General features: G+C 41.4%; 13 protein-coding genes and 1 non-coding gene across 14 annotated transcripts; 8 read left to right on the top strand and 6 right to left on the bottom strand.

The window, feature by feature from the left end:
* Nucleotides 1–2: 2 nt before the first annotated feature.
* On the bottom strand, nt 3–2,700 carry BYT42DRAFT_589509 (uncharacterized protein). Its single transcript, XM_051570381.1, has 4 exons — nt 2,378–2,700; nt 2,051–2,125; nt 1,682–1,918; nt 3–1,592 (listed from the first exon to the last, which is right to left on the bottom strand). Exons 1-4 carry the CDS (start codon nt 2,551–2,553, stop codon nt 329–331), a joined length of 1,752 nt encoding a protein of 583 aa, XP_051418417.1. The 5' UTR covers nt 2,554–2,700; the 3' UTR covers nt 3–328.
* Nucleotides 2,701–3,589: 889 nt separating this feature from the next.
* On the bottom strand, nt 3,590–4,334 carry BYT42DRAFT_589506 (uncharacterized protein). Its single transcript, XM_051570380.1, has 2 exons — nt 4,150–4,334; nt 3,590–4,100 (listed from the first exon to the last, which is right to left on the bottom strand). The coding sequence occupies exons 1-2, from the start codon at nt 4,226–4,228 to the stop codon at nt 4,024–4,026; spliced, it is 156 nt and encodes a 51-aa protein (XP_051418416.1). The 5' UTR covers nt 4,229–4,334; the 3' UTR covers nt 3,590–4,023.
* A 76-nt stretch (nt 4,335–4,410) lies between these two features.
* Nucleotides 4,411–4,665, top strand: BYT42DRAFT_589505 (uncharacterized protein). The gene has a single exon (XM_051570379.1). The coding sequence runs from the start codon at nt 4,450–4,452 to the stop codon at nt 4,633–4,635; it is 186 nt and encodes a 61-aa protein (XP_051418415.1). The 5' UTR covers nt 4,411–4,449; the 3' UTR covers nt 4,636–4,665.
* A 5,072-nt stretch (nt 4,666–9,737) lies between these two features.
* Nucleotides 9,738–9,820, top strand: BYT42DRAFT_t156. Its single transcript has one exon. It is a non-coding gene; the product is annotated as a tRNA-Leu (tRNA).
* Nucleotides 9,821–12,058: 2,238 nt separating this feature from the next.
* BYT42DRAFT_618690 (uncharacterized protein) lies at nt 12,059–12,344 on the top strand (the record flags this gene model as incomplete). Its single annotated transcript, XM_051572319.1, has 2 exons — nt 12,059–12,202; nt 12,270–12,344. 2 exons carry the CDS (start codon nt 12,059–12,061, stop codon nt 12,342–12,344), a joined length of 219 nt encoding a protein of 72 aa, XP_051418414.1.
* Nucleotides 12,345–12,824: 480 nt separating this feature from the next.
* BYT42DRAFT_550179 (uncharacterized protein) lies at nt 12,825–13,676 on the bottom strand (the record flags this gene model as incomplete). The annotated part of the gene is made up of 2 exons (XM_051566116.1): nt 12,825–13,496; nt 13,674–13,676. 2 exons carry the CDS (start codon nt 13,674–13,676, stop codon nt 12,825–12,827), a joined length of 675 nt encoding a protein of 224 aa, XP_051418413.1.
* A 2,159-nt stretch (nt 13,677–15,835) lies between these two features.
* Nucleotides 15,836–16,137, top strand: BYT42DRAFT_618688 (uncharacterized protein; the record flags this gene model as incomplete). The annotated part of the gene is made up of 2 exons (XM_051572318.1): nt 15,836–16,000; nt 16,063–16,137. 2 exons carry the CDS (start codon nt 15,836–15,838, stop codon nt 16,135–16,137), a joined length of 240 nt encoding a protein of 79 aa, XP_051418412.1.
* A 1,091-nt stretch (nt 16,138–17,228) lies between these two features.
* BYT42DRAFT_618687 (uncharacterized protein) lies at nt 17,229–17,501 on the top strand (the record flags this gene model as incomplete). Its single annotated transcript, XM_051572317.1, has 2 exons — nt 17,229–17,354; nt 17,427–17,501. The coding sequence occupies 2 exons, from the start codon at nt 17,229–17,231 to the stop codon at nt 17,499–17,501; spliced, it is 201 nt and encodes a 66-aa protein (XP_051418411.1).
* Nucleotides 17,502–18,647: 1,146 nt separating this feature from the next.
* Nucleotides 18,648–18,922, top strand: BYT42DRAFT_618686 (uncharacterized protein; the record flags this gene model as incomplete). Its single annotated transcript, XM_051572316.1, has 2 exons — nt 18,648–18,773; nt 18,848–18,922. 2 exons carry the CDS (start codon nt 18,648–18,650, stop codon nt 18,920–18,922), a joined length of 201 nt encoding a protein of 66 aa, XP_051418410.1.
* Nucleotides 18,923–20,121: 1,199 nt separating this feature from the next.
* Nucleotides 20,122–20,386, top strand: BYT42DRAFT_618685 (uncharacterized protein; the record flags this gene model as incomplete). Its single annotated transcript, XM_051572315.1, has 2 exons — nt 20,122–20,244; nt 20,312–20,386. 2 exons carry the CDS (start codon nt 20,122–20,124, stop codon nt 20,384–20,386), a joined length of 198 nt encoding a protein of 65 aa, XP_051418409.1.
* Nucleotides 20,387–21,277: 891 nt separating this feature from the next.
* On the top strand, nt 21,278–21,628 carry BYT42DRAFT_649219 (uncharacterized protein). The gene is made up of 2 exons (XM_051572761.1): nt 21,278–21,451; nt 21,512–21,628. The coding sequence occupies exons 1-2, from the start codon at nt 21,311–21,313 to the stop codon at nt 21,584–21,586; spliced, it is 216 nt and encodes a 71-aa protein (XP_051418408.1). The 5' UTR covers nt 21,278–21,310; the 3' UTR covers nt 21,587–21,628.
* Nucleotides 21,629–22,977: 1,349 nt separating this feature from the next.
* BYT42DRAFT_618683 (uncharacterized protein) lies at nt 22,978–23,251 on the bottom strand (the record flags this gene model as incomplete). Its single annotated transcript, XM_051572314.1, has 2 exons — nt 22,978–23,052; nt 23,126–23,251. 2 exons carry the CDS (start codon nt 23,249–23,251, stop codon nt 22,978–22,980), a joined length of 201 nt encoding a protein of 66 aa, XP_051418407.1.
* Nucleotides 23,252–24,347: 1,096 nt separating this feature from the next.
* Nucleotides 24,348–24,659, bottom strand: BYT42DRAFT_618682 (uncharacterized protein; the record flags this gene model as incomplete). The annotated part of the gene is made up of 2 exons (XM_051572313.1): nt 24,348–24,422; nt 24,495–24,659. The coding sequence occupies 2 exons, from the start codon at nt 24,657–24,659 to the stop codon at nt 24,348–24,350; spliced, it is 240 nt and encodes a 79-aa protein (XP_051418406.1).
* A 1,204-nt stretch (nt 24,660–25,863) lies between these two features.
* On the bottom strand, nt 25,864–26,143 carry BYT42DRAFT_618681 (uncharacterized protein; the record flags this gene model as incomplete). The annotated part of the gene is made up of 2 exons (XM_051572312.1): nt 25,864–25,938; nt 26,012–26,143. The coding sequence occupies 2 exons, from the start codon at nt 26,141–26,143 to the stop codon at nt 25,864–25,866; spliced, it is 207 nt and encodes a 68-aa protein (XP_051418405.1).
* Nucleotides 26,144–26,751: the final 608 nt, after the last annotated feature.

Here is a 26,751-nt window from a genome sequence, read left to right as displayed (position 1 = left end):
AGTTTTCGACGATAAGAATATAATATATATTTATACATGTGTGCTGTAAAGTGATATATGGGAAAATTTAAGAAACGTAAAACAGAGATGTATCGAAATAAAGAATAAAAAAGAAAAACTATTACATAAAAACAATGCAAGGCATCTTGTGTGAAAAGAAAAAAAACAAAGCAGAGTGCTATATCGTGTACAGAAAAAGAAGAAATAAAAAGAACAGTAAGATTACACTGGAAACAGAGCTATGGGTAATAAAAGAACAGTTTTTTTTTGGATTTTGTGGTCGCGGTTGCAACTGAGTTGCAAGATCCATGATTTTTTTTTAGCAGCCCTAAGAAGTTTGCTGGTTTTCCATGGCCGGAGCTGGATTATATTTGCGAGGAGCATAAGGCGTGGTGGGTGTAGTAGGTGAAAAGGCACTAATTTGGGAAGCCGAAGAGGAAGAGAGAGCGGGTGTCGCTTGTGCAAAGTAAGAGTTTTGGGCCTGATCCGGGGCAGGCGAAGGAACGGAGGATTCGGCCGAATGGTATCGGGAGCGTGTCCAATCGGCGGTAGCTGACGCGTCCAAAGGAATGTGAATGTTCAGACCGGGGGTGCTAGGATGTGGCTGGGCTATTTTAGGGTCCTCGGATGGTTGATTGGGCACGGGATGAGGTGATTGTTGCTGCTGATGCTGTTGCTGCTGATGGGCAAATTCGCCGTGGTAGAGGACAGGAGACGAGGATGCGGATGAACGATTGGGCATCATATAGTGGTGGGGAGAAGCAGGGTGTGATGGGTTATAAATCGATGAACCTACGGTGGTGGGCGTAGGTGGACCACTGGTCATGACCATGGAAGTAGGCGGTTGAAGTTGGTTGTGTAAAGGGGCTGGAGCAAAATGACCATAGTTGTGGTAGTAAGGATACGAGGTGCCGTATTCATTGGCCATTATTCCCGGAGGAGTAATGGGAGGTCGTGGGAATGGAGCAGCAGTAAATCGATCATCGTGGGGTGGTTGCACAGAGATGCCAGCATCGGGATGAATTTCTTGCTTGTACTTGTCTTGACTGTCGGCATAATGGCCGGGACTACGACCACGCACCACGAGCGGAGCCGATTGACACGAGGCGACCTTGATGTTACCATTCTCTGTTTCAGCGTAAAGATCCACATTGCATACATAGTATTGCTGGGCGGCTCGTCGTTTGCCATTGTTGGCTGTGGCCGTTTTGAATTGAATACGTTCAAATGTAGCGACATTTTGGTTGGTTCCCACCGCACTCATATTCAGGTTACCACCCGGGGTAATAGGCTTCAGTTCCGGTTTGAGTTGAGGACCTTTATCGCGCTTGGGAGTGTGTTGCACCAACTCAATCTGCTTGTCACTGTTCGCTACACGAGCCGAGATACCAATGAGGAACCGACGCACCGACAAAAATGTGCCTTCACTGGTTTGAACATAGCATTGAGGTCCTTGTTCAAGATAGTATCGATTATACCCATGCAATTGAAGCGTGCTGCTAATCTGGAAATAGTTGCGACGATAGCAGGTCCAGTCATTGTCAGCCAAGAAAAAGCCACGATCCATTTTGGAATGGATGCGCGCAGTTAACCTTTTTTTTTTGGTTTGAAAATGGACAATAAGCAAAACATGCAGATCATGCGATACAGAGTGATAATGACAAGAGCTTCATTTACTTACAAAGTGGTTCGGTCAAATGCATACAAGTTGTCGAAAGGCTTAGTCGAACTGAAAAAAGGGCCAGCCTCGGAAAGGAAAAGCGGATCATTTCTCATACGCTTACGAGCCACCATGGCTGATGGATAAGGCGTGGCGTGGAAAGAACTCATGTAAGGACCTTCCCTCTTCTTTCCAGGTGACAGATCGTTCATGTATCCCGAAGGACGCGGTGTACCAGGTTGCGAAAGCGCCATCATACTAAAAGAAGAGTGAACATAAAAAAACGATCAGTAAACGAAGCCAGTTTCCAATCACCATGCCAACTAGTTCCAAAACTGTCCTCCCCTCCAAAAAAAAAACCAGAACCAAAGGGGAAACCGAAAAACTTACCCTGGCAACCTTGGATCGGATTCCGGTTTCATGGGCGACATGTAGTTGCTAGGAACCATGGGTGGATAGGGATGCCTAAATTTTGGGAAGAAAAAGAAAAAATCGAAAACGTTTCAAAAAGGTGAGTAAACTAGCCACTGAAAAAAGAAGGGAAAGGAAACGCGTTTTGTGTTGCCATTCATCTTAATTTTTTTTTTTTTTTTCATATGACACTGCAAGGGGACAAATGGAGCTGTGGTAGTACTGGTAGCACCAAACAGCGAAGTGTACGCATAATTGACAGACGACAGTAACTATGGAGATAAAAAAAAAAGCCCAATTACTTACATTGGATGAAGATTCCCGGGAGGATAAGGATGACCATAGCCTTGATCCATTGTCGGCATAGGCGAGTACTGTTGGGTGGGGTGTGGAGAAGATTGGGTGGTGCAATCATTCATCGGGGAGTTTTGAAGAGGCGTTTCGGACAAATGCCACTCCTTTGTGTCGTGCACCGAATTCATAGTAAAACGTAGATTGGGGTATACAACTGGAAAGCGAGAGAAAGAAGGTCAAAGATCTCGGTTGAAAAAAAAAAGGAAAAATAATAAAAATAATAATAAAAAAACCGAAAGGGAATTCCCAAATCAAGCGAGAAATAGAAGAGAAGAAGAAACTGGGAAACATCCCAAAAAATACTATCTTGAAAATCTTATATGGGTTCTCCCAAGTCGGAAAATGAAAAGGACGATAATAAGGTTGAGAGGCAGAGACGGGCTACCGTGTCAAAAAAAAAAAGGATGATTGAAGATATACGAATCCGTTTTGGAGGCTTTAATTTTTGAAGCCGCTTTGAAGGATCATCGTGAATACTTGCTTTTTTTTTTCTCTAAATGATCGACATTGAGTGAAACCAAAGTTTGCTCTTGTGTTCCTTGGCAAACATAACTTGCACTGCAGATTGACCGGTGTGGAGCTTTGAGCGGGACAGCAAGTGGCCGACGGAGATACAAATGGGATTGATTGTACCACCTAACCATTGGTTCTCTATTTTCGAACCAATATTGTAACAACAGTGGAGATTGATATTCTTCCAACTCACCTCCTTTGTCATGAAAAAAAAAAAAAAAAAAAAAAAAAAAAAACGTATTATGGTCTTTATTTTTTTGTTACAGTTTACCTCCTTTTTCAGAATTTTTTTTCTTTTTTGCCACGCGATCACGAGCATGACTTTGTGCATTCGGATAGATCAGCTGCTAAAAGAACTAAACCTCCATAGCCATTTTCGTTTTTCAACTAAAAAAAAAATGAATCCCCATTTTCCCATGGTCACACACAAGTTAAAGCACTTCAATGCCCGCGATAAGTGTGTCACTTCATTTGAGCCTATCACCAAACGCACGCGCCATATAAAGCAATCGCTTCTGCTCCAAACAGACGATTCCGATGGCCACAATTTAATCTCCTCCGGTTTTCATTTTGCATCCGATTTCCATTCCTTCCTCGATTCCTATTTTTTTGTTCCTTGTGAATCCTGAATGAATGCCAAGTATGCTGTCTGTGCGTACCTTGTACAGCATTCGTTTAAAATTCTAGGTAACCATGCCAAAAAAAAAAAAGGCGATGGTAAAATCAGAAATCAAGAATTGCTTTAAGAAACTTATCGTGGCATTTTTATCGACTGATCAAATCGGTGTGCTTCGCTTTAGATTGAGAAATCAGAAAGTTTTAGAAGCTGACATCTGATGAGATTTTTTTTTCAGGATTCAATGCGCGCAAAATGCCCGCTATCCCCGAGAAATTTATGAAAAACCAATAGTAAACAAGGTTCATCCTTATTTGCAGAGGAGACTCTTTGAAATACTCGCATCAAAAAATTAAAAATCCTATAAAAAGTACATCAAGCATCTATCAAGTCCGACTGAAGCCATCTCATACTTATTGTCATGGGAAAAAACGCTCGGATGAACGATGGGATGAGCTTGTGAAATTTGTCATCCTAGGTTATTTCTTCTGGGGTTTTTTTTTGCCCTGTTTTTTATTGATATATGGAAACTGTTCAACCTAAATGCTACATGAAAAACTTTTATCCAATGCAATTCTGCTTGGAAATCGTTCACTTTTGGTGCCAACAGCGATGATCCCAGCAAAAAGAGACCGAAATAACCAGGAGACGAAAAAAAAAGGAAAGCATGGCATGCTGTGCTTGAAAAAAACCATGAACTCCGTCTTGAGACTAAATAATATTTGTTTCTTCTCAGTCATGGCGAATGAGGGCACTGCCCTCGTATGATTCTATTTTTACCACTTGCAATCAATTAAGAAATGGGTTTATCAAGTTGGAAAAAAACAGAGCCATGACGTGCATACCAGTATTACATGTGGTTTCCTCCAATTCCGTCTTAATTCTCTTTACATAAATGAGTAAACCGAAAAGAAACTACACACACCAACATCAGACGCCAATCGAGCGGGATTTCCTTAAACAGATCCCATGCAAGATTTCAGAGACCGACGCTGCTCCCAACAAAATAAGGAAAACTTTACTCTTCACGGTTCCTTTCCAAAAGAACCCGAAAAGAAAGCCAGCCTTGTTTTGCTGCTGACTTTAATCCCTTTCGAAACGTGCCAGGGGCACCACAAAAAAAAAACAAAAACAAAAAGAAAAAAAAAACAGTTGAAGAAAAATGTGCTTGCAAAATTGCCGTTTCATGTTCATGACGCAGTGTATGCGCAAGAAATCGCCTCAAAAAGGGCTTGTTTATATTTATCATTCATGAAGTTGAATGGCGTAGACCTGAAATCATTTTTTCGTTTACGTTCTATCCTTTCATGCCAGCGAAATCCGCCTTTTTCTATTACGACTCAATGCTTTCCCCAGATGGGCAAACTATTGCAATTTGCCATGACAAAGATTGTGCCAATAAACAAACTTTTTCCTCGCGCGACGTGAATTTTTTTTCAGTTGTATTGGATGGTTTTATAACTATAGAAGCAAAGAACGAATAACCGGAAAATTATTAGCCAAACGGCATTTGGTCACACCGATTCTTTGAGTTCTACCCTGCATCAACGACTGATTCAAGGATGATTGAGCTCATCTTTTACCCATTAACCATATGAGATGGCACTGCAGCTTTTAACCGCGAATGCTCATTGGCTTTTCCATATTTCTTGGAAAGTTAATAACAAATTTATTTTTCATTTACTTTTTGTTCAAATTGGAGAAGAAGAGGAGACAGAGTAGTCTGAATCGAGTTACTGACACAAAGGCCAGCCTTACGTATTGCACTGCATAGCATTACCACCCGCAAGCAGTTTAAATGACAAAGCTGAACCTCCCTCCGACAAGATGTCGTCAACGGTCAAACAGTCCAACCTGCCAGGTACTTCTGGTCGCTCACACTTGCTTTCACAAGTCGCCCGGCAAAGGCATTTTGGTTTTTCTCAGACCTTCCCACGGATGGAGATAGAGAACAAGTCTCTTCGTATGTTTATCCGTACACGTAAGCTTGTCACCTCTTCTGGAGAAAAGAAAAAAGATTCGTAGCCACTCTAGAAAATTTTTTTATACCCGACTCTTCTAAGACGGTTAAAAACATCGGTCCTATTATTATATTTTTTTTCGTGGCCCCTGCAATTTCCAACGTCACAGGCGTAAAAAAAAAATTCTTTCTATAAAAATCCAATCCCCCCTGGACCCTCGCTAACTCGTTAACCTAAACTTTACATGTTACTGGAGCGTTACGGATATCAAGGTGAAGCGTCAGCCTAGCCGATGGAAAATATTCAGCTCCTGCGGTAACAGTAGAGAGATATATACTTTATATCTGCACGGTGATCTCTGCAATGGTTGACTGTGCTCGTCAATAAGTATACATTCCTCTTATATTTAAACAAAAAGCCAAATGAAAAAAAAGAGATTTATTCATCGGAAACGACCGAGATATATCTTATGAACCTTCTGTTCACCAAGCTACCGCTTGCTCATGGTTGTATAATTCGTATCCTCCTTTGAGGGTATAGTGTGAAGAACGTGGAAAGGAAATGTGGAGACTGTTCGGACAAGTTATTTTTCGAGATACTAGATTGATGGATATTGGATGTTTTCCTGTAGGGGATTTAGCACGAAGCTCGTGCAAAGTAGGAAGTACCTTGTTTACGTACTGAGAACGCAAGTGCTTTGCTGTTCGATGTATAGTGTCGCCCTCTACCGGAAATAAAGGTTCGATTCAGTCGAGGCAAGAACAATCGGGATATATTGGATAATGTTTGTCGCCTATTTCAAGGACAACAAGCGGTTAATGATACCGTTGAGGCCGCGAAAAAACCACCAATAAAGGACAAGCTCCTAAACAGCAACCCAATACTAATACCACAAAAGGCTTTTTTCATTTCGGCGCGCATCTAGAGTAAGTCCGGTACGCCATTACTAAAAAAGAGGTCGCCTATTAGGCCCTGGCAAAACCTGCGAATCATAGACAGCAGTATTACAGGCACCAGAAATCCTTGAATTAGGACTTTCTGTTGCACTGCTGTCCATTCCACCGCCTTCGCAACCATCACCAAGCACGACCATTATTAATACTGTCAATGGATATGTTGCAAGTCCTTTGCCGTCACTGCACATTGAAACGACATGAACAAAAACATAATGCCAAATTGAAGACTTGCTTCAATAATATATTTTGCACCAAATCCATTAGTGAGGAAACGAGATAATCAACATCAATGAAAAGCAAAGGATTTTTGTAGGGAAAAAGCGTTGTATGACGGGTTGTCCAATTTATTTTGATGTCTACAATTAAAGACTCGATAGAGGAAGAAGAAAACATAATGAAAAAACAAGAAGAGACGACCCAACCGCACTTGTGAGTGGTAGAGACGGGTTTTTCATTTCTGATGATCTTCCTCCTCCACGTAACGTGTCAAATCGTTTTCGCAATTTTAATGATATTTCTTTTCGGAAGTACAGGCGGTTCCTCTGAAGGCCGCGGTTAGTTCTCGAGTGACCCTCGGCTGCTTGTTCCTCTTTCGCTTTTTTTTGCGCTTTGTTTTGAACGACGCTTCGATACGCAGCTTCTCTCTTCAGGGCGAGGACTCGGCATGGGCCGAGCACAAAGAGCAAGTCGAAGCGGCGAAGTGAAAAGAATAGAGTCGATACAATAGTTGTCGACATGGTATTTTGTTGTGGAGAACCCGATACCACCTTGCGAGCTGCAAGGTCTTGTTGTTCGACATTTGGGGCACCATTTCCATTGTCAGAGCATCATCTTCATGCGGTCTTGTATTTGCATAACGTGGCTCCATGTCATGTTCATATAAAGTCAATAACCTCTTAGATCATCGACTTTCGACAGAAAAGCTCCGATCTCTGTGATAGTCTTTGGCGCGTTGATGGTTAACATCTCGGCCATGATGGTGACTCGATTAAAACGCTCGGTCACCAAATAGAATACCAGTTTATAGGCCACACGTTGGATGGTGATGACTTTTCGTGATTTTCTCAGCATAAGATTGCGAGAAGATTTACTCAAACGAACCAGGTCCATGAAGGGTTGTCTCTGAATCGATGGATGTATCAGAGGGCTTGACTTCCACATAGCCTAACGTTACATCGACCGCTATCTGTGGGAACGCACCATGGTGGCATCCGGCCTGCAGTTTTTGGTGCTCTCCTCTTGACGATTCAATCATATGAGGTGCCTGTTTAAATCGGGGCAATGAAATAGGTGGGCGAGAATGGAGTCCAGGAAACTGACCGTGAGCTCCATTTCTCCGACAGAAGTCAGTCGCTCAAAATTAGGTAGCCTTGTCGCCAAATCCACAAACATCTCGATGATCATTCCGTTCTCCTTGCTTGCATCTTCGTAGAGTTTGTTGTTGGATTTTGAGGGTTCGCCGATCTGTATTTTCGTTCACCCGGCGAAGCAATTCAACCAATTCCAAATAGATCGTCATCTCGACTTTGATGTCTGGAGTTCATCGACTGTCGGATGCCGCGGAATTTCTACGTGCTTGCAACTGCGGTGGAACACCGAGAAACGCAGCATCATAAATGATGCTGCACAAAAGAAGTTCAATGGCCAGGTTAAGTAGGATCGGAGATAGCGGATCACCTTGACGAAGTTCACTTCCACAGGATCATTGTACCGTCCCAATAGGCATTGATAGGGCACCGAAGCGGGGGTTGACCGTGCGTAAACCGATGTTCGTGCGGCCAGTCGAAATATGTAAGAGTAGGAGCGAATGTCCTGGAGAACCGCAGAATCACCAATATTTTCCGTCTTATGACAAATAGGGCAGACCACAAAACGAATGATAGACTTGACCCTATCAGGTGTACAAACCATTTTTGCGAGAGTCGACAATTCAGCAGGGAATCGAAACCCCATCCTGCATATCAGAAAAATAGAGTTGATGCCCATCATCAACTGTTTCGGTCGCGCCTTCGGCAGAGACTTCGTACGAAAACTGTAGACCCCAAGTCATGACGATCCAGGTAAGCCAGTTGGCCAAGCTCGACGGCAGGATTTCTTCGTGGTCCTCCTTCACCTGCTCTTGCCGAATGTAGTCATCGTCGTCAGATAGGCCCATGAATAAATAAAAGTTTTCTTCATCGATAACATCCTCGATAACGACTTTGGCACCAGAATCATCAGCCGCAGCTTCAGGCACAATCCCAGGACCGATGTCGTTCACATCAAGAGGTTTTGTCAATAGCAGTTGTCAAATAATAACTGCCAGATAACAGTGAAATTGCTGCAGGAAGAAAGAAAGAAATCCAGGTTAAGTAAAGACTGGAAACCTATTTGACAGTTTGAAATATTCATAATTACCGATTGTATGAATGCCGAAATGGTAGATTACTGGCATCAGCGAAAGCGTACCATCGTCAAGCGCGGGAGGAAATGAAGGTGGCGAAGCCCGAAGTTCTCATATCTTGTGCACATTGTGGCCCGGTTTGTTGTGCATGTACGAATACACCTGAAGAGTATCGAGAAGCACACTTTTCACAGTGACCTTGTACATAACCGGTAGTAGTAGAACGTGTACTCCTGTTAGTACGGTTTGTAGTGCCAGTAGCGTTAAAAGCACTGACAGCATGAGCAGTAAAATTTGCGTCGATAAGACAATTTACCAGTTACAACAATTGATTCAAAGATCAAGGAGGAGCTACACGGACCATTTCCCCTGTCGCTTACCTCCTGTTGGTACTCCGCAGAATATTGTGATCACCCAAAATGAGAAAGTTCGTCCAAAGTAAAGAGTTTAGTCTAGAAAAGGGATGCTTGCACAATACTGAACCACAAAAAATTCGCAGTGTCTCTCAAAATATTAACTGTAGTGGGTGCGAGAGACCAACCTCGACGTTCAACGCACCACTCGCACTCATGCATGAAAAATGTTACGCATGATATTTGAGAATCTAAGGATCAAAGCCGAACCTTATATCATGAAATGGCTAAAAGGTATACTTTAGTCTTCAACCAATAAAAGTAATAAAAATTAAGATATATTCGCGACCAATCACGCCACGTAGCCACAGGGTATTAAGGATATGATAGAGGATCAAGAAACTGGAGCTTTCAAGCAGCTCAACCTGATCGGGATTCCAGCACGTTATAAAATCCTTGGCACCCCATTGGTCGAATCACGTGACTTCATTACTAATTATCAACTCCTTTCAAGATTCCAAAATAACAGTGGAGAGATGGCCGAGTTGGTCTAAGGCGTCACGTTAAGGCCGTGATCTCTTCGGAGGCGTGGGTTCGAATCCCACTCTCTTCACATTTTTTGTTCTCCCTTTTCGGGATTTTTTTTTTATTTATTTTGTATTTCGCTATTGTCGTACTTCACTCGGATCTGATATGTCAGTTACGCCGGTTCTTCTTTTGCGCCGATTAGATTTGCTATACCAAAGTTTAGCAAATACGGAAGACAGCGCATTGGCTCGTCCGCAGATCGATGTCTGGAGGAACCTTCGAGAAGGTATGAAGGACCAATGGATGAACGAGGCATACCAAAGGTATTGCCTGGAAAACGGAAGAAATATAGACCGAATCCGTTTAGCATTAAAGTGGTCCGTAATACTTCTTGATTGGTTATGTTTCGGAATAATAGAAAACCGTGCAGGAAGTTGACGAGAACCTTCCTGAAGATTGTAGACATAAAAATGATCTTGATAGAAAATATAAATATGACCATGTTATGGTAGAAATAAAGAAGGAAAAAAACTACAGATTTAAACTGAACTCTAAAGGAGTACTCAAATCTGACAGATATACCGGCAAGATCACCAGAGTGGGAAACAAGAGGGTTAGGGATAGGAAAAATAACGCTTTATTTTGTCAATTATAAGGAGATATTTATATGTGCTTATTCGGTCTATGTTCTTAAATAGGATAATGGCTGAGCGGCTAAAACTTTGATAAAAGGATGGTTGTACTTAGCAAGATGCTAAGCTGATTACCGTTTTCATACGTTATCCGCTTCAGCCACGACACTATGTTTTTGAAAATGTTCAGTAGCTTCCAAGACGCGTTTTATGGTCATCATTTGAAATTTAATTTAAAGAATATGAGAGGCTTTTTTATTATTATTACGGATAATTGAGCTAACGTCCGCGGGAGTCCATTGCTCATTTGAGGGATCTTGGGTGGCAGTGTTATAGCAACCCTCCTCAACAAGAATTTTGTTGTTATGGCGTGGATCCCGGTGTATTTGCCATACTTATCGCCCATGCGACAGGGCTATTTCAAGGTGTATTCGTTGGTGCCAGTTCGATAGTTCCATCTCTCAGCAATGTATCGATCGCTCCTTGGATTTCATTTTTATTACAACAGGCAACGGATATTACGGACGGTACAAAGAAGCACTTGTAGGTTGTCTCCTGATAGATTGCAGATTCCGGATTTCTGCAAAAAAAAGGGGGTATTGGGATTCTTCATATTTGCATCTAGTGAACGTTGAATAGCTTCCTTTTCTGTAGCAGGACCTGCTGGTGAATAGTTTGGCTCGGGCGTGTCATTTGGAATATCGCTAGAGGAACCTCTCTGTTGATCATCCCATGAGGGTGGCTACACTTGTGAGACCGATTTCCTAGTTTTTGCTTGAGGTTAAAACCAATGCTGACACGAGTTTGAAAGCAATTGCATGACAATAAATGTGTGAACACACGTTTTTTCCATATATTGTAGTTGGAGTTCAACCGTGCTATCACTTTTCACACTTTTATTAGCTATCGCCAAGCGGTTTTTTTTTTTTTTTGTTTATTTTTAGTTTTGACAGAGAAATTGAGGTTTTTTTTTGATGAATTGCTCTCTACGAACGAACTATTCGCACCTGCGTCTACCAGGGGCCCACTGATGCTCGTTCTTGCTTTTGTATGTGGAGCTTTTCCATATTGGCGGGCAACAAGACAGACCCAGAATCTTCTATCTCTTCTAATCCTGGCCGCCCCGCTGCCGTTTCTTCTTAGCACCCCAGTATTTTTAGCACGGGTGGCTGGGGACGTACTGAACCTTCTTACAATAACAGTATAGGCCGACGTTAGCATTGCGGCCTTCTTCCGTTTCCTCTCTTTGTTTGACGTTGTCTCTGTACTGTAAGTGATGTCCTAAATAGAATGTGAGAAAACACATGGAGAAATAATGCATATGCAGGCAATCGAACAGGGGCCGAGTTGCTAAGGGGTTGCTGCATACGTTGCATACGTAGCATTTGTGGCTGTGCGCATATCGGTAGGTAGACGACAATTGCTGCAAAAGTGGGTGGTAAAATAAAAAGGCACTAGGTTACCTAGTCCTTCCTCCGGTGCATTTTTTATCCCTTCAGATGCAATTAAAACGGACGTGCGTTCATGGCAATATCCCTTTTTGGATACATTTATTCATTTCCAGTCGAGTTCTCACTTTGATCGGTCGCCAAGAGTAGCGACTGTTATATAGAACTATGTTCATTTTGTTCATTATAAATAGGAGTGTTTTTAGCTATGCAAATTGTCAACTAATCAAACACATCATCATTATGAAGGCCACGTTCTTCGTTACTGTTGCTGCTATGTTCGTCGCCGCTGTCTCTGCTGCTGGTGCAGGTGGAGGTGGAGGAAAGCGTCTGGATGTTGACCAAGAAATGGGTGGTGTTGCCAATGAAGGCCGTGTCAGTGGTATCGTAAGTGACACATACCATCATTGTTCGTTTGACTTTTTTCTGATGACTCATTCTAATTGCATTCTAGTTGAACAACGCTCTCAAAGCTGGTCTTTTGGCTGACTCTAGCGAGGGTTACGGTCTTTCCCAGGATGCCTTTTAAATCATATGCCTGTCGCATCGTGGGTTTCACTGTGTCCCTTATATCCGCATATTCTTATCCAAATCATATCCGACTAGCGTGTTAGCTCTACCATGTAGATTGCTCTTGGGTTGATATTATTTTCTTCCAATACATTACAGTGTTTTCACTTCAATGGTGGCTCTCCATGACTTGTAAGTGCTCACATCATCAAAGCCAGACATAATTTGTCGGAGGTTAGACACGGTGGCCCTTGGAAACGTGAAATCAGGTTGTTGTACGCTTCTATGAATATTTTGACAGCATCAGCGCGAAGGAAGATCCTTGCTTGCTTCGGCAGGACAGATGTAATGAGTGCTGATGTCTCTGGTCCTATGTCTACCAATCGCTCGACATTCATATCCACGGACATTGTATATAGCACATTCATAGTTTTGGACGCTATCTTGAGTTTATTCTTGATACCGAAACCGTCGGATTCTTCAAAATTCCAATGGACATTTATGAGTACACGCCGTTGGCAATGATCGGATGCGATTTAAGACTTGTTTCACTGTGTACATCAACCGCTTTTGAACGTCCGTTAGCTTCAGCAACAATGATGAATATTATAGCGGTATCCACGACCAGCGAACCGGTAAACAACTTCGCGACGGATTGTATAAGAGCTGGGCCTTGCCGGGAGTCAAAGTTGAGAGCAGCTTGAAGTTCGTTTGATGGCTCTTCGTAGTCATCCAATCTGTCCATAACATTTGGCAGCCAGGACTTGCATATTGTCTGTTTGAGATGGAATACTGTTTCGTCGGGAACTGTGGCCATTGCCTGGGATTGATGGGGAACCGCTGCGGTATCGTCATCCTTGTGCACCTGCAAAACGCGCGTCATGGGCAAGGTGGTGGTCCGTGATGAGAATGGGAGCTTGAGGCACGCGTTGTGCAGTTCGTCAGCATGGGTAAGACAACGAACGGTATCAGGGTCCTCCATTGTTTCGTGCTCCAGATGAAGGGCAATTGCTTCACAGTCATATGCTTCAGACACCAGATTTGAGCGTCTGGCCGAATCCAGCTTCAAGCCCAAATGAAACCTGCGACCTTTTGTGAATTCGTCATGTTTTGCAATTTTTGGTGACTTCTTGGGTATATCATCGTAATCATCGCTGTTCAGGAAGATATACTATGTTAAGTGGTGAATTCTAACGGAGTGCTGATGAAACGTGTCAACAGACGTGTACTGCTTGCCACAACTAGCAAGTGGATATTTGAACTTCCCGTTCAACCGCATTACAGACACAAGGACTACACGAAAACCGCGTCAGATTCGCTGGTTTTATTCTTTTACGATTGTTTTTACCATTTTGTCCAACTTCAAATAGCAATTCCCGTGAGTGACCCTTGCTACGGTGAGCTCGCAGTGACTGTAGACGCCTGCAGTCCTTCATCAGGCATCGTTGTTTGAATGGAGAGGAGATGACTGAAAACACACTCTACAAAATAATTTTTTTTTTTTTTTTTTGTGGTGTGTGTACGAGTCGTATGACCTATCATCATCACATTTGCACTCCCGAGATTTTTTTCTGTATGTATCCATATTTGTTACATACACTACTGAGAGGCGCACATAATTCAACAGTAGGGAGAATGACATCATGACCATTCCCTCGCACACGTTGTCTTGGCCATAATGCACGACCATGTGTATTAATGGCCAAAGCACGGTCCTTGCTGTGTCATGCTGGCCCATGCGCGTGCCCCTATGCTTGGCTCTTATGCTCTTCCCTATTGTTGATCCATATGTCATCTCATGCTGTTCCTGCATCTCAATTATTTATTCTGTTATCGTATCTGCTCTTTATATATCATTTAGTATGAATTTCCAAATCTTTTTCCATGAATATACCTCAATCAAGAATAGTGCTTCTTGTCCTAGCTATTGTTTCTCCTTGATGTCCTCGTCCTTGTTCTTTTTCTTATTCTTATTCTTGTACTGTCTTGCCATTGCCGTTTGCAAGTAATTAACACCACCCTCCTGTCTAGTTGAACCGGCCTTTCCGGTACGTAGTCAGCGCATAACCAGAGAGGTGCACCCATATTTTCGTCAATAGAGAGAAATTGGCCAATCACAGAGAGGCGCACCCTCATCCTTCAACAGAGGGGAAGTGGCCACGGTTGTAATTATGTCCTTATTCTTAACGGAGCGGATCAATAGATTATTGTTGAATAACAAACAGACGTCAGTAAAATAAGTTTGATGTTGTTTCTTCCTTTCCCTCTCTTCAGTTTTCGATATTAATCCGGAATCAAAGGCTTTGATTATAATGAGGATGGTCACGGTAATATAACGAATGAAGACGGTGATCAAGTAAGGGATTTGGGTGTAGTGGAAGTCAATGGCAAATTCTTCAAAATAATTATCTCTTTGTTCTCTTTTGACTTTTCGTGTTTTCCACTACCCTGCAATTCTTTTTTTTTTTTTTTTGGGGGGGGGTAGGGGAGCGGATTCCTTGGGCCATTTGAAAGCTGACCAAGATTTACTGAGCGTTCCACATTTTCGGATGGCCCGACGAATGATCGCCAAAACAAAAGATGAAGCGATACAAAAACCTTATTTTGCGAGCTTATGCTGATTGGTCGCAATTTTTAAATGTAAAACTTTCAACATGCTGCATGTCGGTTGTCATTGCGGCGCGCCCAGTGGCGAATGTACGGAATCAGCCTAATATGTAGTATCAGGGTTCTGAGGAGCCAAGACAGAAACACCACTTACGCGCAATACTGTGCATCCATGACAGCCAGTTCGAAAATTTTACATTGACCGTTCAATCTAATCGTCTCGTCATTAAGCCTGACAATAATCTTTTATCGCAGAGTGAATTTAGAGATGCACCCAAAGGCATTTTAGATGCAGATCTTTTCATTCGAGTCACAATACAAAGCTGTCTTCTACGTTCCATTATGGTTTATTCTATTTATTTCACTCAAATGGACGTGCTGTGTTGATGCCAGTATGATGTATCGTTCATTCCTGATGAGTGCTACTATAGTGTCTCATGCATTAAATTCCTTGACTTTGTCTGTACTGCAAGCGGTATGTTCCTGATAGAGCGAGAAAGCATTGCGAGGAAAAAATGACCAAACCAAACAAAATGAGAAGGAAGAAGGGGAAACAATGCTGTGTGAGCGATCCAACGCGGAAAGAGTTATGAAAGGGTTGCTACATGTTAAAATATGCGCATATCAATAGGTAGACATCAAGTGTTACGAAAGTGAGTGGCAACATAAAAAGTTATTGATTACATACCCCTGGTGCATTTGATCCCTTTAACGGACGTGCGTTTATATCACTATCCTTTTTTGGAAACATTTCATTTTCCAACCGTGCGTTCAACAGTATCGTTCGTCAAAAGCCACTATCACGGTAGTTAATGCAGTATAAATACAACTATTTTTTGCTTCATTTAATCCAAATTATCAACTCATCTTTACTCTCAAGTCTAATCAAAACCAGTCATCACTATGAAGGCCACTTTCTTCCTCACTGTTGCTGCTGTTTTCGTCGCCGCTGCCTCCGCTCAAGCAGGCCCCGGTCAACAAGAATCTCACCATCATCACGGTGGACAGCACCCGGCTATTATTCAAGAAGCTGGTGGTGTTGGCATTGAAGGTCGTGTCAGCGGTCTTGTAAGTTGGCAAGGGTACTTCGTTCTGATATTTCTCGATGACTCACTCTAATTTCATTCTAGTTGAACAATCTCCTCAAAGGTGGTCTTTTGGCTGACGCCAGCCAGGGTCACCATGTCGGCCAGGATGCCTTTTAAACAATATTTCTCTCTCATCTTTTGGGTCCACTATGTCCTTCATTCGCATAGTTTGTTCAAATAGTCATCCAACATCATACCCAACTGGCTTGGTTAGCTTTATCATATAGTTTGCATTTGTGTTGTTACTTTCATTGCAATACATTTACCCTATTTTGCAGCTTCTTATTTGGTATGCCTCGGGTATTTTTGAAAGTTGACCAAAAATCATCACTGTTTCACATTTCCGGGTGATGTTGACGCATTACTATTATCAGAAAGAAAAAGGAAATAAATGCATATTGTGCTGATTTATGTTATGATTTCTAAAGATAATTGATTGGGATCATTTACAGTCCTACATTTTTTGGGTGTCTTTGAGACACTGATAATATCATAAAGAGTAAGGACATGTGCATAATCCTTAATTTGCATGGTACGTTCATGTTGATCGGCCGTTATTTTCAAAGTGACCGAAACAATATTAGCAATGTTCTATATCTCTAGGTGCCACTGGGTTGTTAGTAGCGAAAGAAAAATGAAAGGCTGAGTAATCTCGTACAATCTCTGGGTGTGATAGGCTAGGTATGACGTGACGGGACGTGCCGTGGTAACTGCTAGCATGAAGTGTCTTATGCAATAAAATCCTTGATGGTTTACTTCCGTTCTGTAAGCGGTATGCTCTCAATTTGAATAAGAAAACGGTGAGAAAACAAGGGAAAAGACAGATGGGGCAACAATACGTGCCTGCACGCCCCAACGCGGAACAAGGTATGAAGGGATTGCTGCATATGTTATACATGCATGGGCACATCAGTAGGTAGACATCAAGCATGTAAAATAAGTGGCAAAATGCAATACTATAGATCGTCTAGCCCCTGATGCATGTCTATCCCTTTGAATGTTATTAAGGGACGTGCGGTCACTTCGCTACCCTTTTTTGGATACATTTCGTTTTTCCAACCCATTGTCCACTGTATCGTTCATCAAAGGTAATTACCGTTTTATAGATTTGTGCATTTGATTTAGTATAAATACAACGATTTTTGCTTCATGCGCTCCGATATCATCAACACATCTTTTTCTCAAGTTTAATACAACCAATCATCACTATGAAGGCCACTTTCTTCGTCGCTCTTGCTGCTGTTTTCGTTGCCACTGTCTCTGCTGCTGGACATCGCTCGGGTGTTGATCAGGAAACTAATGGCGTTGGCAATGAAGGTCGCGTCAGTGGTATTGTAAGTTGACACAGGGATACTATCAACGCTCATTTTGACTTTTCATGCTGACTAATTCTGATTGTGTTTTAGTTAAACAATCTCCTCAAAGGTGGTCTTTTGGCTGACTCCAGCAAGGGTTACGGTGTTAGACAAGATGCCTTTTAAATGGCCTTTTCTGGTTCATCCTCTGGGCCCACTACGTCCCCTCATCCACATAGTCGGCTCTAATGGCCTTTTATCTCGTATCAACTAGCTTGATTAGTTACATCATGTACCTCACTTTGTGTTAACTTGCTTTTTTTTTCCAATACATATTACATACACAACGATACAAAATTTTTATTACTGGAACTTGTTAAATACTTTGAAATATGATCGAACCAGCTACTATTGTCAAGAGGGAAAAGGAAACTAAAGCATATTATGCTAATAAGGTTTATTTCTAAAGGCGACTGATCGAGATTATTTAAAGTCTTGCATTTTTGGGTATCATTGAGCCACATGATTTGTCAAAAACAAAAAATAACGCATAATTTCTGATGCAACAAGCGCCTGCTGGAGTGTCTTGATTTCTGCAAATGAGATTAAACTATTGAATAAACGCCCTACACTCTCAGATGACACTGGCGCACTATATTGTCAAAAAGATACGGAACCCTTGAGGTTGCAAATTCATGACGAAGCATCATGATTTTAAAAAGAGCCGAAATAATATAATCTCCCGTATTGGCGGGTGTCAGTAAGGCACTCCCAACAAAAGAGTTATGTAAAAGAAGACGCAAAATAGTGTCGTACAGAACTTGATGCGACAGGCTCGCTGTATGACGTGAGGAATGCTAGTACGATGTCCCATTCAATAAACTCCTTGATACTATCTCTGCATTGTAAACGGTATCTCCTGAATAAAATGAGAAAACATATTGAGAAAACAATAAAGGAGGTAGACGGGGAAAACAGTGTGTAATGTGGGCGATCCAACACGGAACGAGTATGAAGGGGGTTGCTACATATGTATCGATAAGTAGACAGCAAGTGCTAGGAAGGAGAATGGCAAAACAAAGAGCAATATATTTACGTGGTCCCTGTTCAATTGGCCCCTTATTAAAATGGACGTGCGTTCACAGCGTTATTCGTTTTTGGATATATTTGATTTTTCCAACCCAGTGTTCACGGTATCGCATGTCAAAAGTAATTACCGTCTTATAGGTTCGTGTCCATTTTGAATTAGTATAAAGACAAGAGTTTTCATTTTGTCTTATCCGATATCATCGACTCATCTTTCTCTCAAGTCTAATCGAACCAATTATCACTATGAAGACCACTTTCTTCCTCACTGTTGCTGCTGTTTTCGTTGCTGCTGTCTCTGCTGGTGGACACCGCTCAGGTGTCGATCAAGAAGTTGGTGGTGTTGGCAATGAAGGCCGCGTCAGTGGTCTTGTAAGTTGACACAGGGATATCATCATTTGCTCGCTTTGACTTTGTGTGCTGACTGATTCCAATTGCATGCCTAGTTGAACAACGTCCTCAAAGCTGGTCTTTTGGCTGACGCCAGCGAGGATCACCATGTTTCCCAGGATGCCTTTTAAAATGATGTGATCTGCTTCATTTTGGGCCCACTATGCCTCCTGTTCCACATAGTCTGTTCAAATAGTTTCTACATCATACTCAACTTTGATTAGTTACATCATGTATTTCACTTCTGTGTTAACTTGTCTTTCTCGCAAATACATATTACATATACTACAACACAAATTTCTTCGTTTTTGAAACCTGTCATATACTTTGAAAGATGATCGACAACGCTTGGATGCCCCACATTTTTGGATGGCGCTGACGCACTATTGTAAAAAACGGAAAAATAATATCATATTATGTTGATATGTCATGGTTTCTAAAGATGACTGACTGATGGAGATCATTCGACGTCCTACATTTTTGGGTACAATTGAGCCACTGTTGTCTTTGATGATGCAGAAATTCCTCATGTGACAAGCTCCTACAGACGGATCTTGGTTCCTCAAATGGCTGAAATTATTGAATCTCCTACGCTTTCAGGTGGCACTGCCGCACTACATTGTCACAAAAAAAACTACAGATCCTTGGTGTTGCAAGCTCATGTGAAATATTAGGTTTAAAAGAGGACCGAAATCATACAGTTTCCATAGTTTCGGGTGTCAGTGAGACACTCTTAACAACCCTCTCCTCCCCCCCCGAAAAACGACGTAAGTGGTGTCGTACATAATTTTTGATGTGATAGACTTACTCTATAGCGTGAGGAATGCTAGTACGATGTCTCGTTCAATAAACTCCTTGATACTGCCTCTGCATTGTAAACGGTATCTCCTGAATAAAAAGAGAAAACATATGGGAAAACACATGAGAAAACAAGAGAGCAGGTAGAGAAGAAATATGTGCATGTGGACGTTCCAACACGGAACGAATATGAAGGGGGTGCTACATATGTTATATATGCGCATATCATTAAGTAGACAGCAAGTGCTAGGAAAGAGAGTGGCAAAAAAAAGAATAACAGAATTACATGGTCCCTGTTGCATTTCACCCCTTTAATGTCATTAGAAACGGGCGTGCGTTCACCACGTTATTCGTTTTTGGATACATTTAATTTTTCCAACACAGAGTCCCACTGTATCGCTCGTCAAAAGTAGTTACCGTCTGATAGATTCATGTTCATTTCGATTTAGTATAAATACAACAATTTTCGCTTTGGTCAATCCGATATTATCAACTCATCTTTTTCTCAAGTTTAATCAAGGCAATCATCACTATGAAGGTCACTTTCTTCCTCACTGTTGCTGCTGTTCTCGTTGCTGCTGTCTCTGCTGGTGGACGAGCGGGTGTTGACCAAGAAATGGGTGGTATTGGCAATGAAGGTCGCGTCAGTGGTCTCGTAAGTTGACAAGGATACCAGTGTTCCTAACTTTTTTTTTCGATGACTCACTCTAATTGCATTCTAGTTGAACAATCTCCTCAAAGGTGGTCTTTTGGCTGACGCCAGCGAGGGCTACGGCGCTAGACAAGATGCTTTTTAAATGGTGTGCACCCACTATGTCCTTCATCCTTATAGTTTGCCCAAATAGTCATCTAAATCATATCCAAGTAGCTTATTTAGCTTTATCATATAGTTTGCTTTTGTATTGATTTTGTTTCTCATCCAATACATCATTTACACTATACAATCCTTCTTTTGGACTTTCTCGGATACTTTTGAAATATAGCCGAGATCACTGAATGTTCCATATTTCGGGTGGCATCAACATACTATTGCCAAAGAAAAGAAAAAAGGGTAATACAAACTATGTCAGTTGATCTGATTTATACAATGAACGAGATCGTCCAACAGCCCACATAGAGGGCGTCACTGAGGACACTGCTGATGTCAAAAAAAAAGGAATAACCGGAAGTTGGCTTGTACATAATATTGATGTGACGTATTCATTCTGACATGCCGGGATGAATACTAGTTTCATGTCTCATTCATTAACTCCGTGATGCTGTCTCCGCCCAGTAAGCAGTATCTTCTAAACAACAGTGGGGAAACATGTAAGAGAAAACAAGTGAAAACAAATGAGAAGACAGACGCGATAATAATGCGTGCGTCTGCGATCCAACGCGGAACGAGTATGAAAGGGGTGCATGCTACATATGTTACATACGCGCATATTGATAGGTAGACAGCAAGTGTCATGAAAGAAGGTGGAAAATAAAGCATAACGGATTGCGTGGTCCCTGGTGCATTTTTATCCCTTCAAATGCAATTAAAAACAGACGTGGGTTTGCATCGTTCTCCTTTTTTGGATACATTTTCATTTTCTAGTCGAGTGCCTCTTATCGTTTGCCAAGATGAGTAAATTAGCTTCCATTCAGTTTAGTATAAATACAACGGCTTTCGCTTCATCCAATCCAACATTATCGACTCATCTTTTTCTTTCAAGTCAATCAAACCAATCATCACTATGAAGGCCACTTTCTTCCTCACTGTTGCTGCTGTTTTTGTCGCTGTCGTCTCTGCAACTTGTGACCATGGTGATAATCACTCGTCGGATATCGTCCAAGAAATTAATGGTGTCGGTAATGAAGGACGTACCAGTGGTGTCGTAAGTTGATCTTTATTCACGATTTTCTACATTCTTAATGGCTCACTATTGTATTTGTAGTTGAACAACGCTATCCAAGGCGGTATCTTGGCTGACAACAGCCAGTCCACTCATATTGTTCAGGATGCCCATTAAATGGCCTCTTTGTCATCCCATTCACTTGCTTCTTGTTTTCTGCACGTTCATTATCTGGAGCCATTATATCAGGCATCCGAATAACCTCTCGCCAAGTAATTATTTAGAGCATACGTAAATTAGTTTCATCAGCCTTATTCAATGTAGTTAACTTTTGTGTTGACTGTTTCCACAATACATTATATTCACTACGATTTTAAAGTTGACTGAAATGCTTGTACCTCATGATCAAGAAGGAAAACACTATCTGATAGGCATCAACTGTATGCTTCCTTATGGCCTAACCCAAATGTATTAGCGTAATCGCATTCACTGCGAAACTGTCAATAAAAGTGGATAAAAACAAGGTTATTTTTTAACCTTGCGAAAATGGGTGATCGGTTAATGCATTTCCTACCCCTCAAATTCACTGAATTTACTATATTAACCCCTCAAAATTCAACTTGAATAGTTTTATACTTTCTACCCTTTCGGTGCATGCTGCAGTCGTAATAATGTCTGCTTTCCATTGTTACTTTATCGTTATCATGTCAATGGTGTCTATATATCATTGGAAGAATACTGCGAAGATGGATCAGATCAGCGATGCGGATAGGGAAACAAAGGAGTGAATTATTATTGGTAATGCGAATACTCCATTATTAGCGCCGCTTATGCCCAGCAGAGATTATTATTGCAACAGTATTTGCTTGGTATGTGATTTTTTCCATTGACCGCCGCTGTCACAAAGGCCTAGATCATTAACAACGTTAAATCGCATGTGAAGTTATGTATTGATTGTTGGCATTCTACCGCTTCTTCTGGTATGAGCATATTATTCTGATAAAAATTTTTGATGTACCCAATTTAATTTCCCTGCACCTTCTTTCTGAGACAGTCTTTTGCAATTGAGTACTCAAACGCCATATCACCATTGCAATGCCTTCAAATTTTTGCCATATTCATTAATCCGCAACAGAAGCCGCGTATCACAATAGTGTTATCCAACTTATCGTATCCATGTCTCATTTTTTCCATACTTTTATCGCCGACGAATGAAGTCTCATTTAGAAATTTATGCAATAAAATAACTACACATAGTTATCAGGCATTTCATGCAATCTGAATGATTTTGCTTTCCAGTGCCCTTCATGGTATACTTAGAAATCATATAAACGGCCCCCACAAATTGAGACGCTCGATGTTTCGGCCATTTTTTAAAACGGTCCGAAGAATTCGAAAAAGAAACAGTTGTAGAGGTCGTATACGTAAATAATATATTGGATAAAGGAACAACACAAAAAATGAAATACACGACTATTCAAGCTAGTTGAATATGATTAGATGATTATTTAAACAGAACTATGCGGATGAATGTCATAGTGGGCCCATTGGAAAGGCAGGGATACCATTTAATAGGCGTCCTGGGAAACATGGTGATCCTGGCTGGCGTCAGCCAAAAGACCACCTTTGAGCAGGTTGTTCAACTAGAATAATGTTATAATGAGTCATCACAAAACTTCAAAAAACAGCGATGAGAGTATCATTGTGTCAACTTACAATACCACTGACGCGGCCTTCATTGCCAACGCCATGAGCTTCCTGATCGACATTCGAGCGATGTCCACCAGCAGAGACAGCGGCGACGAGAACAGCAGCAACAGCGAGGAAGAAAGTGGCCTTCATAGTGATAATTGGTTTTAATTAGGCTTGAGAAAAAGATGAGTCGATAATGTTGAATAGGATGAAGCGAAAGCTGTGGTATTTATACCAGTAAATGAGCGTAGATTTGCACAAGCAACGATAGTTACTCTTGGGAAATAATACAGTCAATGCTCTTTTGGAAAATGAAATGTTTCTAAAAAAGGACAACGGTGTGAACGCACGCCCATTTTAAGGGATCAAATGCATCAGGGACTGCGTAATCTGCTAACGCTTTATTCTGCCATCCCTTTCATAACACTTGCTGTTATATATTGATATGCGCATAGATAACATCTGTAGTTAACTCCCCATAACTCGTCAGCATCGGATCGCACACGCGCATATTGTTGTCCCTTCTGTTTCCGCGTCTGCCGTATACCTTTGTGTTCTCATATATGTCTATGTTTTCTCACTCTATTTAGGACATACCAATTACGATACGGAGACAGCATCAAGGAATTTACTGAATTAAGACGCCATACTAGCATTCATTACGGCGTCAGAGCCAACCTGTCACATCAGGAATTCTGTACGACAATTTGCAATTTTTTTTCTTCATTCTTTTCGTTAGACGTAGTCACCTCACTGGTACCTGCAACTGCAGGATATTGTATGACTTCGGTCCGTTCTTAAACCATGCTAGATCAGGATGAACTTGCAACGGTAAGCTAGGAATTCTATTATCTTTTTTTTTTTTTGACAAGGTAGCGCGGCAGTGTCGTCTAAAAATTTAAAACGCTCAAAAATCATAAAGAAATCATGGTGTATGAGCATTGAGCTCGCCTCATCAAGAATTCTGCGTTATTTCCTATTCTTTACGGTAATAGTGCTACAGCGCCACCTATAACTGTGGGCCTTTTAAATGATCCCGTCAGTTCTCAAAAATATCAAAAAGTTTCGAAGACAATTGTAAAGTAGTGTATGTAAAATAATGTATGGATGAAAAAACAGGTCAACACAAACGTGGAATACATAATAAAGCTAACCAATCTACTTGGGTATGTTTTAGATGATTATGTGGGTAAAGTATGCGGATGGAAGAACATAATGGACCCAAAAGATGAGGTAGAAACGCCATTTAAAAGGCGTCCTGGTTAACACCGTGACCCTCACTGGCATCGGCCAAGAGACCACCTTTGAGGAGATTGTTCAACTAGAATACAATTAAAGTGAGTTTACTCGAAAAGTAAAAGCGAACAATGGCGGTATACTTGTATCAACTTACAATACCACTAACGCGACCTTCAATGCCAACACCACCAGCTTCTTGAATAACAGCCGGGCGCTGTCCACCATGGTGATGGTCAGATTGTTGTTGACCGGGGCCTGCTTGAGCGGAGACAGCGGCGATGAGAACAGCAGCAACGGTGAGGAAGAAAGTGGCCTTCATAGTGATGATTGATTTTTTTATTAGACTTGAGAGGAAAAGGTGAGTTGATAATGTCGGATGGGATGGAGTGAACACTGTTGTATTTATACTGAATTGAATGTAAATCTATATGAGCATAGTAGTGGTCGCTCTTCGCGACGAAACAGTGAGCACTCTAGAGAAATAAAATGTATCCAAAAAAGAATCGCAAAGTGAGCAAACGGCCATTTTCATGGCATTTTAAAGGGGTCAAATGCAGGGACCACGTAATTTGTTATTCTTTTATTTTGCCACTCTGTTTCCTAAAACTTGCTGTCTACCTATTGATATGCACATAGTATAGCACCCCTTCATACTTGTTCCGCGTTGGATCGCTCATATACGCATTGTTTCCCCGTGTGTCGTTTCAATTGTTTTCTCGTTTGTTTTCTCATTCTATTCGGGATATGTCGTTTCCAATGCACAGACAACATCAAGGAGTGTGTAGAATGAGACATCATACTAACATTCCTCGCGGTATAGAGCGAGCCTGTCCACATCAAGGATGTTGTACAACACGAATGTATGTCTTTTTCCTATTCATTCGTAGGAGCACATCACTGACACCCGAAATGTAGAAGATTGTATGGTTTCGGTCATTTTTTAAATCATGGCGTCTCAAGATGAGCTTACAACAGTAAGATTTCTGTATCTTTTTATTTTTATTTTTTGACAATGTAGGGGCGTCAATGTCACCTGAAGCTTAGCAAGTTCAATAAATTCAGACATTTTTGGAAACATGCCATATAGCTGGAGGTTGTATTATGAATTCTGCAATTTGACAACCGTATCGGCTCAGTGACACTAAAAAACGTGGGAGATGAATGATCTCGATCGGTCGCCTTTAGAATTACGACATATCAACATAATACGCTTCTATTTTTCTCTTTCTTGACAATAGTACGCCATCGCCATTCCAAAAATGTTGGAAACCAAATGATTTCGATCATCTTTCAAACAACCTTTTTCCCTCACATCACTACCTTTTAAGGTAATCGACAAATTCCAATAAGGAAAAAAAAATGGTAGTGAATAAAATATGTATTGCAAAGGAAGACAAGTTAACACAGCGTGAAACACATGATGAAACGAATCAAGCTAGTTGTATATGATATAGGAGACTATTTGAACAAACTATGTCGATGATGAGACATAGTGGACCCAAAGGATGAACCAGAAACGTCATTTAATAGGCGTCCTGGGAAACATGGTGATCTTGGCTGGCGTCAGCCAAAAGACCACCTTTGAGCAGGTTGTTCAACTAAAATAGTATTATAATGAGTCATCACAAAACTTCAAAAAAGAGCGATGAGAGTATCTCTGTGTCAACTTACAATACCGCTGACGCGACCTTCGTTGCCAACGCCACCAACTTCTTGATCGACCTCTGAGCGGTGGTGTCCACCAGTAGCAGAGACAGCAGCGACGAGAACAGCAGCAACAGTGAGGAAGAAAGTGGCCTTCATGATGATGATTGATTTGGTTGTGCTTGAGGAAAAGATGGGTGGATAATATTAGATCGGACTAAGCGAAAATTGTTGTATTTATACCAAATAATGAACGTAGATTGCACAAAGCGACAATAAATTACTATTGGCGAACAATACAGTTATGCTCTATTGGAAAATGAAATGAGTCCAAAAAAGGGTATGATGTGAACGCACGTCCGCTTTTAAGGGGTCAAATGCATCAGGAACTGCGTCACCTATAGACCCTTTATCTGGCCATCCCTTTCATAACACTTGCTGTCATATATTGATATGCGCATACACAACATATGTAACAACTCCTTCATAACTCATCCGGCGTTGGATCGCACACGAGCGCATTGTTGCCCCATGTGTCTTCTCAGTTGTTTTCTCATATGTTTTCTCATTCTACTCAAGATATACAGTTTACAGTAAAGAGACAGAATCAAGGAGTTAATTGAAAAGAAAAGATATCATACTAACATTCCTCACGGCGTAGAGCTGAACCTGTCACACTAGGATTCTGTACAACAAGGTTTGCGTCTTTTTTCTATTCTTTCCGTTAGAAGCGCCCCATTGACGCCCAAAAACGCGGAAGATTGTAT

The sequence above is a fragment of the Radiomyces spectabilis genome (genome assembly GCF_025331425.1).
Source record: "Radiomyces spectabilis strain NRRL 2753 chromosome Unknown BYT42scaffold_18, whole genome shotgun sequence".
Lineage (NCBI taxonomy): Eukaryota > Fungi > Mucoromycota > Mucoromycetes > Mucorales > Radiomycetaceae > Radiomyces > Radiomyces spectabilis.
This window is presented reverse-complemented; position numbering and strand designations above follow the sequence as displayed.

Coding starts and splice junctions, on each gene's coding strand:
- BYT42DRAFT_589505 (XM_051570379.1), top strand. CDS start 4,450: ATGAGTAAACCGAAAAGAAACTACACACACCAACATCAGACGCCAATC.
- BYT42DRAFT_589509 (XM_051570381.1), bottom strand. CDS start 2,553: ATGAATTCGGTGCACGACACAAAGGAGTGGCATTTGTCCGAAACGCCT. Junction 1,919..2,050: donor TCCGATCCAAGGTTGCCAGG/GTAAGTTTTTCG, acceptor CTCTTCTTTTAG/TATGATGGCGCTTTCGCAAC. Junction 1,593..1,681: donor GCATTTGACCGAACCACTTT/GTAAGTAAATGA, acceptor CAAAAAAAAAAG/GTTAACTGCGCGCATCCATT.
- BYT42DRAFT_589506 (XM_051570380.1), bottom strand. CDS start 4,228: ATGCCATGCTTTCCTTTTTTTTTCGTCTCCTGGTTATTTCGGTCTCTT. Junction 4,101..4,149: donor CATCGCTGTTGGCACCAAAA/GTGAACGATTTC, acceptor TTTTTCATGTAG/CATTTAGGTTGAACAGTTTC.
- BYT42DRAFT_649219 (XM_051572761.1), top strand. CDS start 21,311: ATGAAGGCCACTTTCTTCCTCACTGTTGCTGCTGTTTTTGTCGCTGTC. Junction 21,452..21,511: donor AAGGACGTACCAGTGGTGTC/GTAAGTTGATCT, acceptor TTGTATTTGTAG/TTGAACAACGCTATCCAAGG.